At 42.8% G+C, this 15025-nt stretch overlaps 1 protein-coding gene and 1 long non-coding RNA gene across 4 annotated transcripts in view; one reads left to right on the forward strand and one right to left on the reverse strand.

Annotated features, from left to right (window-relative positions):
- LOC307212094 overlaps positions 1-15025 on the reverse strand; it is a 317636-nt gene that overhangs the window by 126691 nt on the left and 175920 nt on the right. The gene's annotated exons all lie outside the window — the stretch shown is intronic.
- The window catches only part of HHAT (hedgehog acyltransferase), a 187175-nt gene continuing 175500 nt past the window's right edge, over positions 3351-15025 (forward strand). For all 3 annotated transcript variants that reach the window (XM_079968801.1, XM_079968803.1, XM_079968802.1), the window contains exons 1-2: positions 3351-4031; positions 6568-6725. In XM_079968801.1, the coding sequence (XP_079824927.1) occupies positions 6617-6725 (109 nt within the window). In that variant the 5' untranslated portion in view covers positions 3351-4031; positions 6568-6616. The remainder of the gene's footprint in view (positions 4032-6567; positions 6726-15025) is intronic.

Below are 15025 nucleotides of genomic sequence, written 5' to 3' on the forward strand. Positions count from 1 at the left end.
AGATTCTGAGCAGAGTTTAAAGTGGGGGGGGGGGGGGAGAGAGAATGCCCTTCCCCACTTCATTCCCCCTAGCCTAGTTTCTCACGAGTAGCAACAATGCTCTTACCCTATAAGTTACTAAAAATACACAACATAATTCGCTTACAGATATAGACAGAACTAGTTTTTCTAGTTTCTCTGCAATATTCGCCTATGTGCAGGTATGTTTTTGATTTGTCGGATTCCCACCCACTGCACTTGCAGGGATCTACACCTTTGAAGCATTAACAACAGGCAGGAAAACCATCCCTTGAGGCATTCCCTATTGCTGTGTTTCTGTGCCCAGAAAAACTTCTTGTGTTGAATTCCTGCATTTCATACAGTTCTTAAAGTTGTAGTCCAGGAAAAGCCTTGGCCCTGACCTAAAGATAGCAGGCAGAAAAGGGAGGGAGGAGGAAGCCAAATAAATCAAAAGTAGCTGAAAGAGATAGTAGGTACAGAAAAGCCTGTACATAACCAAGAATTTTGGACATAATAAAAGGCTCCTGTTGCATATTGATTTGAAATAGTCAAAGACATCTTGGGCTACAAACCTCTAATAGCAATACATGCAGTCTCCGGTTATAGGAAATGGATGGCTCTGTTCAGTGCTTTTTTTCTAGAAAAATTGGTGCCGGTACTCACCATGGAGTTGTTACAGTAAGTGCCACACTTTTTAACAACAACAAAAAAGAGGTGCAGTTACTGCGTACCTGAGTACCGCCTGAAAAAAAAGCAGTGGCTCTGTTTATTTCTGGTCCATGTCAGTTTCATATCTGTCCAGTCAGAAATCTGTTCCATCTTGTTTCTCCATTAATCTGCATTTTTAAATAAAAATTGCTTGTATTAAAATTCAGATTTAAATATGTATTCTCGAGAAAGTATTTTCTCGCTCAATTTGCATTGCTGAACATACTTTGTCCTAAAATATACATGCTTGTGAACATATTTGTACCTTTTGTGTTGTTGTTTTTTTGAGTCAGGAACCACATCCCAAGTGTGAAATCTGAAGGAAAATGGCATTCCGGTTCACACGTTAGCCTGGGAGATTCGGATCAGGTCAGTTCATAATCATAATTTGCAAAGAACAAATCCCTCAAAGTATCCCTGTGGGAGAAGCACTGCATTTGCCCAAATTGAAAATGCTGCAGCTTGGATGCATGGAAAAATGTGTGTGTGTGTGTGTGTGTGTGTGTGTGACAGACATGGCACGATGTATGCAAACTGACTTAGAGGTAGCCTAATAAACGAAGGCTCCAGGAAACTTGTCACTTGTTTTCTCTTTCTTCCAGAGGGGCGAGGAGGGGGGGGGGCGAACCCAGGCTGAGCAGAGACGGAAGACGTATCCCACCTTGAGAGACCAAGACAGTAAGCTCTTCCAGATGCGATCACTGTCAGGGTTGATCAATGTACTGACCTACTTAACTTGACAGTGCCTTTTTACCTATAGCAGAATGGTGGCTGACATCAGTATAATAAATATGCATGGTTTTCCCTCCCAGCGATTCCTTCCCAAACATATCAGCTGACGGCGTGTCCCTGTTATTACAGCAGAGCTGCTTAATCTGGGAAGGAACGGGACTTTTGCACATAACACTCGTTGTAGTCTGCTGCCATCCAGTGGGCTCCTTGTTCAATAACTGCCATCCTCTTCTAAGTAAAGGAAAATGCAGCACAATAGAAGTTACTGTATACAGTGGTACCTCGAATTACATACTCTAAACCTTAACACTAAGCATACAGTGGTACCTCGGGTTACATACGCTTCAGGTTACATACGCTTCAGGTTACAGACTCCGCTAACCCATAAATAGTGCTTCAGGTTAAGAACTTTGTTTCAGGATAAGAACAGAAATCGTGCTCCGGTGGCACGGCAGCAGCAGGAGGCCCCATTAGCTAAAGTGGTTCTTCAGGTTAAGAACAGTTTCAGGTTAAGAACGGACCTCCAGAATGAATCAAGTATTTAACCCGAGGTACCACTGTATATCATTTGGTGGCGGTTCTGACTCTGTAGCACATGGGTAGGCAAACTAACGCCCGGTGGCCGGATGCAGCCCAATTGCCTTCTCAAATCCGGCCTGCAGACGGTCTGGGAATCAGTGTGTTTTGACATGAGTAGAATGTGTCCTTTTATTTAAAATGCATCTCTGGGTTATTTGTGGGGCATAGGAATTGGTTCATCCCCCCCCCCCCCCGCCAATATAGTCTGCCTCCCCACAAGGTCTGAGGGACAGTGGACCAGCCCCCTGCTGAAAAAGTTTGCTGACCCCTGCTGTAGCAGTTGTACTATTTTACTGAAACAAATACCAGGGTAACTAATGGCACCTCAGGTTTGTCAGTGTATGCTTGTTTGTCCCAGCTAAGGTTCTGGTGTCCCCACAGTGGGGTTATAGAAGTGAAGAAACTCTTGCATCTCTCCCCCCCCCCCCCCCCAAGATTCAGACACCCTGAGCTGCTTGGTCACTAGGAACGGGGAAGAATTTTGTCTTTATTGCATGTTATATTTATTTAAGAGGGACGCGGGTGGCACTGTGGGTTAAACCACAGAGCCTAGGACTTGCCGATCAGAAGGTCGGTGATTCGAATCCCTGCGACGGGGTGAGCTCCCGTTGCTCGGTCCCTGCTCCTGCCAACCTAGCAGTTCGAAAGCACATCAAAGTGCAAGTAGCTAAATAGGTACCACTCCGGCGGGAAGGTAAACGGCGTTTCCGTGTGCTGCTCTGGTTTGCCAGAAGCGGCTTAGTCATGCTGGCCACATGACCCGGAAGCTGTATGCCAGCTCCCTCAGCCAACAAAGTGAGATGAGCGCCACAACCCGAAAGTTGGTCATGACTGGACCTAATGGTCAGGGGTCCCTTTACCTTTTTATATTTATTTAATTAATATCCCATCCTGCCTCCTGAAAGAACCCAGGGTAGCAAACATTTCCACAACAAAATGATTATTATTTTATTTTTTAAAAAAGCTTTCCCAAGAGTTAAAACATTCCTAAACCATTTTCTCATCCAGTGATCTTAGGGTTGTCAGGTACAGTGCTCTTCAGTCATCAAATAACTGGGTAAACAGGAACGTTTTAAAATTGCTCATGAAAGTCAATAACGATGGGGACAGATGCACCTCACATTTTAATGTGGTGTTTCTTAAACCAAAACCACCCCTCTCCCAGACTTGATGTATTTATTTTATTTAAGACATTTATATACCGAAAAAATATTGGGCTAGATGATGAGCGACGTCTGCATGTGGGATTTTTCAGGGGAAGGATGGAATCATAGAATCATAGAGTTGGAAGAGACCACAAGGGCCATCGAGTCCAACCCCCTGCCAAGAGAGAGAAAACAAGCTTTTATGGACATGGGCAAAAGCTGGTTCCAGCAAATAAAACGAGATCTTACTGAACGTGCATGTTTACATAGGGCACCACCCAAACCACCCTCAAATCAGATTCAGATCCATATTTGTAAGATCCAGTCCACCGGGCTAGATGAGAAGTGTGCTTTTGAACTCATTTCAGGAGCCTCCCATGCAAAAACTATGCAAGCTGCAGATCCCTATTTTCGTGCCACGGTGGCACTGGAAAACGCCGGAACTGTGATCTGATGTTGGCCTTGTAGGGGCATCTCGGTAGGATCCATTTTTAAAATACAGTATAAATTTGCTGCAGCCAGCTTTTAGCTTCTTCCCCGTTTCATTAAAAAACACACCAGCCTGCTAAAGAAACGCTCGCAAAAAGGTCAGCTTGCCTCGCCATTCCCAAGTTGATCTGTGCGCAGGGAAGGAAGGAAGGAAACCAACCAACCCTATTGTGCTCCGCCAGGCTTACACTCGAGTAAACAGCCCCGCGGGTCTCGCAAGCTGGTCCTGAAGGTTGCAAGCCACGCGCCCCGGGCCCAGCCCGCGCGCGCCCCGCCGCTCTCCGCAGAAGGGGCGGAGCGAGTGCGCGCCTCGCCGGGGCCGGAGCCGGAAACGGGGAGCGACGCCCGGGCCGCGCCTGGAGCCGCGCTCCGCCGCAGGTCGGTGCTTTTGATTTGTTCCGCGCAGCTCCGCGAGCCATTCGTTGCTACAAACCGTCAAGGCGGGGAGGGGAGGTCCGCCTCCTGCGCCGGGAGCTGGGCGGGAGCGAGGAGCCGAGCAAGTCGAGGAGCGTCTCGCCCCGGGCGCAGAAGACCAATGCATGCATGTTGCAAGCGGGAAGGAAATTCCTCTCGCGGAAAACTTGATCTGAGGACCCTGGGAGCGGACTCTGAAAGCGTCCTGCCCCGGAGCTCCGCTTGACGGTCGCAGGAGGGTTGCGCGCGCCAAGATGCGCAAGGACATGTTGCCTCTGGGCATGGGCAGAGGAGTCCTGCAAGCACAGTTCAGCACATAGAGGTCCGAGCAGGCGCGCGCGAGCCTCAAAAGTCCCGACTAAAATAAACGTGTGGGGCCGCAACATAGCTGTCAACGTTTCCCTCGCAAGAAAAGGGGGAAGTTGACAGCTATGGGCCGCAATTATATTACATACTCACCTGGGAGTAAGTAGCGTTGAACTCAAGTGAGGCTTAAGTTTGCGCTGTAAGGTTGTTGTGCGACTAAAAACAGTGGACTTTCCTGTAGTACAGTACTTTGCGAAAAACTGATCAGGCTCCTGAGTGCTTGCTGAGTGGCTTCCAGTCTTGCGGATCTGAGATTCGGTTTACCAACTGGCCAAAATTTCACTCTCATTCCTAGTTGTCAGAAAATGATAACAATCCCAATTCATGCGGTTGGTGTTTTTGTGTTTTTAGCTATTCCTCTACAATGTGGTTTCGAAAACACCATGTTTTTTTTTAGGAGGAGCACTTTGTTCTGTTTGAAGATGTTAGGTACACTTTTTAGAAAGCTTTTTGTAGCTTTTCTTCAACTGTTGGGTCGGCACCCACTAGTGGATTGCAGGCTGCTTCAAAATGCACTGCCACCAGGCAAATATAAGGCAAAAGGTTAACAGATGGGTCCCCAAATGCATGTTTGGGTTAAAAGTGGGTCCTGGTTCCGTAATAGTTGAAGATACCTTCCTTAGATGGAAGACACTCTGCACATGCTCAGAGCTACTCAACTTGAGGTTCCAGAATGGTTTGAACAGAAAAGTTGGCAAACCTTTCTGGGATGACATATATATATTTATAAAATAGTGTTCTCGGTCGGTGTCCAGCTTAAATTCTCCCTCCCACAACTAACAATCTGTATAGGTAGAAACATTTTGGGGAATATCTGAGGAGGTGAACTAATCCTGTAGGAAAACAGGGGGAGGCTAGGACAGCAACAGAAAGTCTCTTCCCATGGCCTTTTCCCTTCCCATTGCATCATTTTCCAAAAATGCCACAGGGCAGCAGTGTGGCGAAAGAACGCCATCTACCCCCTCCTTGCTCCCGCAAGAGCTGTAGTAAACCAAGCAGCCATGGATTTTAAGAATAGCAAATGGAATTTGTCATGGTTGGCCTGACTCCAATGGCATAGTTTCAAGGTGTATCATGTAGCAACTTTGGTGAAGTTAGCTGGGCCTGGAGGTGGTCAGTGCCTGGAAGAGAAACTACTCATAGGGATAACAGGTATCTTCCTTACGCCAAGCCAGGCCAGTGGTTCTTCTAGCTCAGTAGTGTCTACTCCAGATGTTGCTGCACTGCAGTTCCCATCATCCCTGGCCATCCCTGGTCTATTTTGACTGGCAGTGGCTTTCCAGGGTTTCCCTCCAGCCTTACCTGGAGATACTGGGGATTGAACCTGGGACCTTTTGCATTCAAGGCCAGTTTCTCTGCCACTGAGCTACAGCCCATCCCTTATGGGAACATACCCATACAGCTTTGTGTCCTTGGTGCGGGGGCGGGGGCGGGGGCGGGGAGGATGGTGTAAAATGGGAATGAATCAGGGCCCCTTTTCAGCCAGAACTTGCTGGTACTGCAAGAGGGAGGTGTTCATGGTGAGTTCTGGCAACTTTTTCCTAGAAAAACAGCGCTGAGAATGATACATTTTTCTGCTTGTCCGTTTATTATTTTGTTCTACAGAACACTGACCTGAAAATCATTTTCAGTGCAGGATTCTATTCATGGTGAACAATGGCTGAAGTGCCTGCCTGCAATGCTGACCTTGCTCCTTTGCAAGCCCTGAGACACAAGCAAAGAACTCACTAACCCCACCCTCCCTGGTGCAAAACAGCAGCAGAGATGCTAACAGGCTTTTCTCCTTTAGGGAAAGGACCATCGTGTGCTGGTAACACCATGTTCCCCTTTGAAATCATTCTCCATGCTTCAATGAGGCTTAAGAAGGTTTCTTTTCGCAGCGGGAGGGGTAGGTGGATGGGACTCTGAGGGCAACATGCACAGCTGTGAGTGCCACACTGGCAACTCATGTTCTATGTGCATTTGGTCCTGAACTGGACTGAACTGTTCTTCTATAATAATGCAGTCACCATTGCTCATGATTGACAGTTCGGATGAATATTATCTTCCACATAGAACTGTTGTTCTGCCCTATCCTGGAGACTCCTCTGGATCTAGTTAAAAAAATTCATAAAATTATCTTCTTGTTTTGCAGGCGCTATCTACCAGGATGTTGTTGTCCTAGGTTTCAGGAACCCTGAAAAATGCCGTTACAATTAGGACTGCTGCTGGTATGGGAGCTGTCTCTTTACCTGTTTGTTTCCTTCGGCTTTCATTTTTATTCCTTTTATGAAGTCTTCCAAGCCTCTCGAGGTAAAGCTCTATTTCAGGCTCATTCTCGTTAGGTACTTATTATTATTATTATTATTTGCTTTTGTAATTCACAATGTATTGACTTAAATAGTATGTCTTAATGGAGTACTTTGTAACAGCTCCCAGCAGGGTACCCTACAAAGGCTTTTTGCCCGGAGCTTGTGGGTACCCTTCCTTTGTGTGAGCCAAGAGCGGCAGCGGAGCCAGGCTGAAGGTACACAAGCTGTGCATCTCCTTTTAATGAAAGTGTAATTCAAGGTTTCTACTTCAGCTAGTCAGGGACCACTAGAAGCAGTCAGTTGACATTTACTTTGTAAAAGAAAAAGGCGACATAAATCTGAAGGTTAGCCTACTAATGTGTTTTCAAATGGGTAACAATGGAAATTTGTTTTCATTTTCCTAACAAGAGTATTTTTCTTGCGTGATGGAGAGCTCTGGATGTTTGTGACTTAAATTCATTTGCTTAACTCTTGAGAAGTGGCACTAACATTTTGTACAAAACTGTTTACTTGGATCATAATATGCCACTGTGTATAGTTTCTGGTCTGGTTAAGTCCTTTTTTTATTGCCTGTCACATACTTTACCACTTGGTTGATTTGTACTGTCGTACCTTGGTTCTCGAACGCCTTCATACTTGTACATTTCGGCTCCGAACGCCCTAAACCCAGAACGTTTTTCGGAAGCCGAATGTCAGACATGGCTACCACTTGACTGCAGGAACCTCCTGCAGCCAATCAGAAGCCACGCCTTGGTTTTTGAACGGTTTCGGAATGGATTAAGTTTGAGAACCAAGGTACCACTGTATTTTCACAAGGGCTCAGTTAAATAGTTAAGCAGACGGGCATGTTGAGCACCTTCTGGCCAAGGTAGCTTACCTGCAGAAGTGAAGAGTTTCATAGAGCTCTGTGTATTGAGGGATTTGGGGAAGCACCCTACTCTCAGGATGATAACGCCTTTAATGGAAAGTGAAGGTCTTGAGGAAGGAGGGAGCCATCCAAGGAAGAAGTAAAAGATGAAGGCCATTCCTTAGGGGCCACATTGATATCAGCTTGTGCATCTGAGGTTGGGCGTCTCCTAGCTGTAAAGCGATTGGATTATTAGAAACTCAGAGTGATGAGTTTCTGATGGGCGTGTAGCCATTTCCATTTTCAGAGGAAGTTGTCTGTTCCTGCTACTTCAGCAAGAGTATTTAACAGCACATGACACTAGTAGACTGCCCCAGTCCTTGTTGATCATTTCTGTTTTTGTCAATTTCCAGTTTGATGTCTGGTTTCCCATTAATTTTGCAGCCCTTGCTTCAGCACAGTTATCCATAGTTGTACTCATTGTGTGCCAGTGAATTCTACTGGTAAATTGCACACCCTGTGAAAAGGTTGGTCTTGTGTACTCTGCGTGCCTCAGTTGCACGGTGTATGTGCTTTATCTATGTTAATGTTTACACCTTGAGCATAGAACCCACATTGCTAATATCTGTTGAATGTTAGGTTTCTATAAATATATTTTAAGAATAGTCTTCAAAGCAGACTTGGTGCTTTGGGTGAGATTGAACATAATTCAGCACAATAATTTTGAGAGCTGACATTGCACAGGCATAACAATAGCTGTTGCGCTAGCAGCCGCAGAACAGGAGTGTTGCTGAGTGCAATAACAGCAGTTGCGCTCGGTGTTGCTCGGCACCTTTCCCAAGGGCAACACAGCTTTTGAATTTGGCTATTGCATTATGTTAAGAACAAGGCCCCCCGCTTGCAGAATGGCTGTGGACTTCTGCAATTGGATATCACCTTTGAAATTAATGCAACCAACAAGTCCTTTCTTCTCTTCGTGCTTCTGGCATAAGTACATCAATTTTTCCTGATTCTCTCTTAGTGTTAAAATGCATACCTGTTGAAAGTCACAGTTGTCGGAGAATGCTTTGATAGCACTTTTTATTGGAGGTGTGGACCTTTTCTCCCTCTCAATGGGATATGTTGCTTAAGAACAGAAGAAAGTATGCTTTGCTGTCTCAATTTATCAGTTGGGTGTGGAGTTCCTACCCATCAGTATGTACTTAGGGGGAAGACACAGGTGTTTGTCTTGTGGTGTTTCTGTTCCTGTTGAACATGTCTTGCTGCTGTTTCCATGGTTCTCAAGTGTGTCACAGGCCTTTTCACTTGTTGTCCGTTCTGAATTGTGGGTGGCTCCTAGAAGCTGTCAACATGCAATAGTGGCCACACCCTGGGAAACAGCTTCACCTGACCGGCTAAACCAGGTGAGGGTAGCCGATGGGCCTCAAGCCCTTGGTGAGTTAGTGACTTCCCCTGCATCAGAAGTCAGGCTTTGGCGGATTGAGCAGACGAGACCCATAGTGGGTCCAATGGTCAAGAATGCAGTTTCTGCATGTGCTATGGAGGGATGTGAGGGGCAGACAGGGCGTGTCAATTTAGGAAGGAGAAGGAAAACTCTGATCCTAACCTCCACTGCCTTGTGGGACATCTTCGGAAGAAGAAAAGTCTAAGGAGTAAAACCCTACACAAATTAGGAGTAGAGTCCCTAAGACAGTTGTATGGCGCCTCCTTCTGGCAACTCCTGCAGCCAAGCTGGTGCCAAACGTATCGCTCTGCTTTCCTTTGGACCACTTCAGTGAAGCTGACGGAGGGTGGTGGTCTTCTCTGGGCAGCTCAATCACACTGCCTAGACTTGCATCCTGGGGAGGTCACTTTGGTGCTGCTAATGCCATAGTTTGACTTCACCCCCGGAGGCGCACTCCATTGTCTCTTGAGACAGATGGATGCCAACGAAGAGCTCTGTTGGGTGACTGCTCTCTTTTTAAAGGCAGTTTCCATTATTGGGAACAAGTCACTAACAACATAATTCTTTTATTTCCAATGAGGCTAGCAGTGCATAGCTGCTGCTGTTCCATAAACAATTATACTGTACCTATGTTCCTATCAGTTTCAGTGGGTTGGCTAACGCTCTTCTCTTGTCCAGATATCCTCTTTGGGTGGTGCAGGAGGCCTCTCCCCTTGCACACATGCACATGAGATATGAGCATTCCGCGTGAGAATCATTCATGTATATGCTCAATATATTAAATGTTCCTCTTCCTTGTTGAGCTTTCTGAATCTGGCAATTTGATGGCTTAATTCATTTTTTTTTTTATAATAATTTTTATTAATTTCCACACATATAATAAAAAACAATGTAAAACAGTATCACATCATACTCATCGGTTCTTACCCTTCTTTCTTTGACTTCCCCATACCTCCCCATCCCTGCATCCTTGTTTAATAATTCTTTAGCAACCCTTGAGTCCATTATCTTAGTTCCCTTTCATAAAAATTTCTTAAGTTTTTTGGTTTACTGCTGCAATTCTTTACTTCTTACCCCCTGACATCCTAACATTCCTCAATTTTGCAATTATTTTTAAGATATATTTTGAAGTTCTTCCAGTCCTCTTCCACTGTCTCTTTCCCCTGGTCCCGGATTCTGCCCGTCATCTCGGCGAGTCCCATAAAGTCAATCACCTTTGTTTGCCATTCTTCCAGAGTAGGTAGTTCTTGCGTCTTCCAATACTTTGCCAGTAGAATTCTTGCTGCTGTAGTGGCATACATAAAGAAAGTCCTATCCTTCCTTGACACCACTTGGCCCACCATGCCCAAGAGGAAAGCCTCTGGTTTCTTAGGAAAAGTCCACTTAAGAACCTTCTTAATTTCATTATAGATCATTTCCCAGAAAGCTTTAACCTTTGGGCAGGTCCACCAAAGGTGGTAGAAAGTGCCTTCAGTCTCATTACATTTCCAACACTTATTATTAGGCAAATGATAAATTTTTGCAAGCTTGACTGGGGTCATGTACCATCGGTAGATCATTTTCATAATATTTTCTCTTAATGCATTACATGCAGTAAATTTAATACCGGTGGTCCATAACTGTTCCCAGTCAGCAAACATAATATCATGACCGATATCTTGTGCCCATTTAATCATAGCTGATTTCACCGTTTCATCCTGTGTATTCCATTTTAGCAGCAAGTTATACATTTTTGATAAGTTCTTAGTATTGGATTCCAACAGTTCTGTTTCTAATTTTGACTTCTCTTTCTGAAATCCTATTTTCCTGTCCTGTTTAAATGTCTCATTTATCTGATGGTAATGCAACCAATCTCGAACCTTAGGCTTTAGTTTCTCATAACTCTGAAGTTTCACCCTTTCGCCATCATATTCTAAAATCTCATGATATTTTGGCCATTTAGAATCCATATTAAGCTTTTTTACTTCCCTAGCTTCCATTGGTGACACCCACCTAGGGGTTTTACTTTCCAGCAAATCTTTGTATCTAATCCAAACGTTATACAATGCTTTCCTTACAATATGGTTTTTAAAACTTTTATACACCTTTACCTTGTCGTACCATAAGTATGCATGCCAACCAAAACTATTGTCATACCCTTCCAGGTCCAAAATGTCAGTGTTCTCAAGAAGTAGCCAGTGTTTCAACCAGCAAAAAGCTGCTGATTCATAATAAAGTCTTAAGTCCGGCAGGGCAAACCCCCCTCTATCCTTTGCATCAGTTAAAATCTTAAATTTAATTCTGGGCTTTTTGCCCTGCCAGACAAATTTTGATATATCTTTCTGCCACTTCTTGAAACATTCCATCTTGTCCACAATCTGCAGCGTCTGGAATAAAAACAACATTCTAGGCAATACATTCATTTTAATGGTAGCGATTCGGCCTAACAAGGAAAGTTTCAACCTTGACCATATTTCCAAATCCTTTTTAACTTCTGACCAACATTTTTCATAATTGTCCTTAAATAAGTTCACGTTCTTGGATGTTAAGTTTACCCCCAGGTATTTTACCCTTTTTGTTATTTCCAAGCCTGTTTCATTCTGAAAACTCTCTCTTTCTTCCATTGTTAAATTTTTTTGCAACACTTTCGTTTTTTGTCTATTCAATTTAAAACCTGCTACTCGACCAAATATATCAATTAATTCTAATACTCTTTTGGTACTGGTGTCTGGCTGTTGCAAAGTCAATACTAGATCATCTGCGAATGCTCTTAATTTATAATGTCTAACTCCGACCTGAACTCCTTTAACCAACTGGTCCTTTCTAATCATATTTAACAATACCTCCAGGACTGATATAAAAAGCAAAGGGGATATTGGGCAGCCCTGTCGTGTACCTTTTTCTATAGATATTTCTTCTGTTACCACATTATTTACAATTAATTTGGCCTTTTGTTGAGAATATATTGCACCTATACCGTTTTCAAAACCTTGGCCTACCCCCATCCCTTGGAGATTCTTTTTCATAAAAGTCCAACAAATATTGTCAAAGGCTTTCTCCGCATCCACAAAAATCAAAACTGCTTTCCTATTAATGTCAACGTCCAACAGCTCCAAAATATCTATAATGTTTCTCACATTGTCTGACATATGTCTACCTGGGAGAAAGCCTGTTTGGTCCTTATGAATCTCTTCTGCTAAAACTCTTTTCAATCTTTTTGCCAAAATGTCTGCAAAAATTTTGTAATCCACATTGAGTAAGGATATAGGGCGGTAGTTTTTAACCTGGTTCTTCTCAGTCTCTGTTTTCGGTATAAGTGAGATGAAAGCCTCTTTCCACGATTCAGGTGCCTTTTTCCCCTTCAAAATTTCATTGCAAACTTCCATCAATGGTTGTGTCAACCATTCTTTCAACATTTTGTAGTATTTGGCCGTCAGGCCATCTGGTCCTGGTGATTTTCCCAATTTCATATTTTGAATGGCACCCTCTATTTCTTGTTCTGTTATTTCCTCATTTAAGATCCTTTTACTTTGTTCTGAGATTTTTGGTAAACCATATTTTCTGATGAATTCTTCTATTTCTTGCTCGTTAATTGACCCTTGTGCATACAATTTCTTAAAGAAGCTTTGAAAACAATTGTTGATCTCATTGGGTTTATGGATAATTTTTCCATCCATTTCTAAACTTGTTACAGTATTCATTTTCTGCCTTTTTTTCAATTGCCATGACAGAAGTTTCCCACATTTATCCGCTGATTCAAAAGTTCTTTGTCTCATTTGCCTTATCTTCCATTCTATTTGTTGGTTCATAAGCTCCATGTACTGCATCTGATAGAACTTTATTTCTCTCAAGATCTCATGGGATTTTGGTTTAGACCTCAACTTCTTCTCTCCTTCTTTTATTTTTTCTAAAATTTTTTCCTTCTTCTCATTTTGTTGCTTCCTCTTAATAGAATTTTGTTGAATCAGGAAACCTCGCATCACGGCTTTGCTTGCATCCCAAATTATTCTTTTTTCCACATCTGTTTTCCTGTTGATCTCAAAGTAATCTTTTAATGTTTTAAGGGCCTTCTTGTGGATCTCTTCATCCTTAAATAGGGTGTCATTCATTCTCCATCTAAAGGATCCAGTTGTTGTTAGTTTCATCTCCATCTTCACCGCATTATGGTCGGAGCACGTTTTTGGGCATATTTCTACTTTTTTTGTTCTTGACGCCAGACTGCTAGAAATCCAGATTTGGTCTATTCTTGTCCATGTCATTTTTGCTTCAGAGAAGAAAGTTCCCTCTCTCTCTAGAGGGTTCTTTATTCTCCAAATATCAATCAAGTCCATTGTTTCAGTCATTTCGAAAAAGATCTTTGGTAGTCTCCCTTCTTTTGAAATCACTTGTCTCTGTGCTTTGTCCATGTTTGTTGAGACAACTCCATTCATGTCTCCCATCATTAGGATTTTATAATCTAAAAAGTCGACTAATGTCTCATGCAACTTCCTAAAGAATTCGGCCTTCCCTTCATTTGGGGCATAAATTCCCACAATTAATATCTTTTCTCCTTGAATTTGTATTTCAATTGCCAGGTATCTTCCTTGATCATCTTTAAATATCAATTTTGGAGCCCACTTTTCCTTTGCATAGATCACCACACCTCTTTTCTTTACTTTGTCTGATGAGATAAATTCTTGACCAAGTCTCTTATTTATCAGTAATTTCCTATGTATCCTGGCAATATGGGTTTCTTGCAAACATATTATGTCTAATTGTTCTTTCTTCAAAATGTGAAAAACCTGTCTTCTTTTCCGAGGAAGGTTCAAACCGTTACAGTTCCAACTAAGGAGTTGCAGAGACATTTTGTATTTAGGTAGCTGTTCCTCCAACTGCTCCAAGCTTCTGCTCTTCCTCCGATGGTGGTAGTGAAAGTCCAAATGACAAATTTGCTATATCAGGTGGTTCCCTCTCCTCCACAGTTCCTTTCTGCAGATCCTCCAGGTACCTCTCCAAAAATTGTTCTTTGTCCTGAATTGTTTTTATTTTAATCTTCCTTCCTTTGAAGTTAAAGGACAATCCTTGTGGAAACTCCCATCTGAATGGTATAGTGTTTTTCTTCAGCAGGTCTGCTAGGCTTTTATAATATGTTCTCACCTCTAAAATGTATTTAGGAATGTCCTTAAAAATCTGTATCTAACAATTTTGGATCACCAATGCCTTTTGATAATGCAAATTCAATATTCTATCTCTTTCTTCTTTTGATCTCAGTGTAATTAGACAGTCCCTTGGTTTTTTATCCTGCTTTCTACCCAGTCGAAAGGCTGATATTATCTCAAGTTCCTCGTCTTCCTCCCATTCCTCCTGCCAAAAAGTTATGATGTTCTCTGTAAGAAATTTCACAAGGTTGTCCCCTTCCCCTTCAGGCACCAATCTAAATTTTAAGTTCTTCTCTTTACGTTGAAGTTCCAGTAAGGAGAGGGCTGCATCATGCTCATTCACTTTTTTAATAATAGGCCCAAACTTTTCCCTTGTCTCTTCAGCCGTTGTTTTTGCACTTTCTGCAATCTTTCGTGTTTCTGAATTTTCCTGAATTAATCTATTTATAGAATCTGTGTTAGATTTAACACTAGCTGTATTCACATCCAACCTTGTTGTCAACTCTGTTAATTTTTTAGAATTCTCTGTCGATAGCTTTGTCAATGCTTCCAGGGATTGATTTATTTTAAGTAGTGCCTGAGTCTTTGATGGCTTAATTCAGATGTGCCTTCGATATTTTAATGTATATATAAAAAGAATACGCAACCTTTGTTTGTGGCGAAACATTTTTACTTTTGTCTCAAAGTAAATTGCCATGCTTATTTTTCTCCCACTAGGGGGAGATAGCAAAACAGTCTTTGCAAATGTTGGAAATGCAATCCCTAGCTTGCATGTTGTGATTAGGGCAAGCAGACATAGATTCTTCAACTTTTGCACTCATTTTTTTCCATGCTGCATTCTGTCTTTATATACTGAAAATGACTATAAAAATAAAGCAAGGTTTGCTTAAGGT

Source organism: Podarcis cretensis (assembly GCF_951804945.1).
Source record: "Podarcis cretensis genome assembly, chromosome: 3".
Classification (NCBI taxonomy): domain Eukaryota; kingdom Metazoa; phylum Chordata; class Lepidosauria; order Squamata; family Lacertidae; genus Podarcis; species Podarcis cretensis.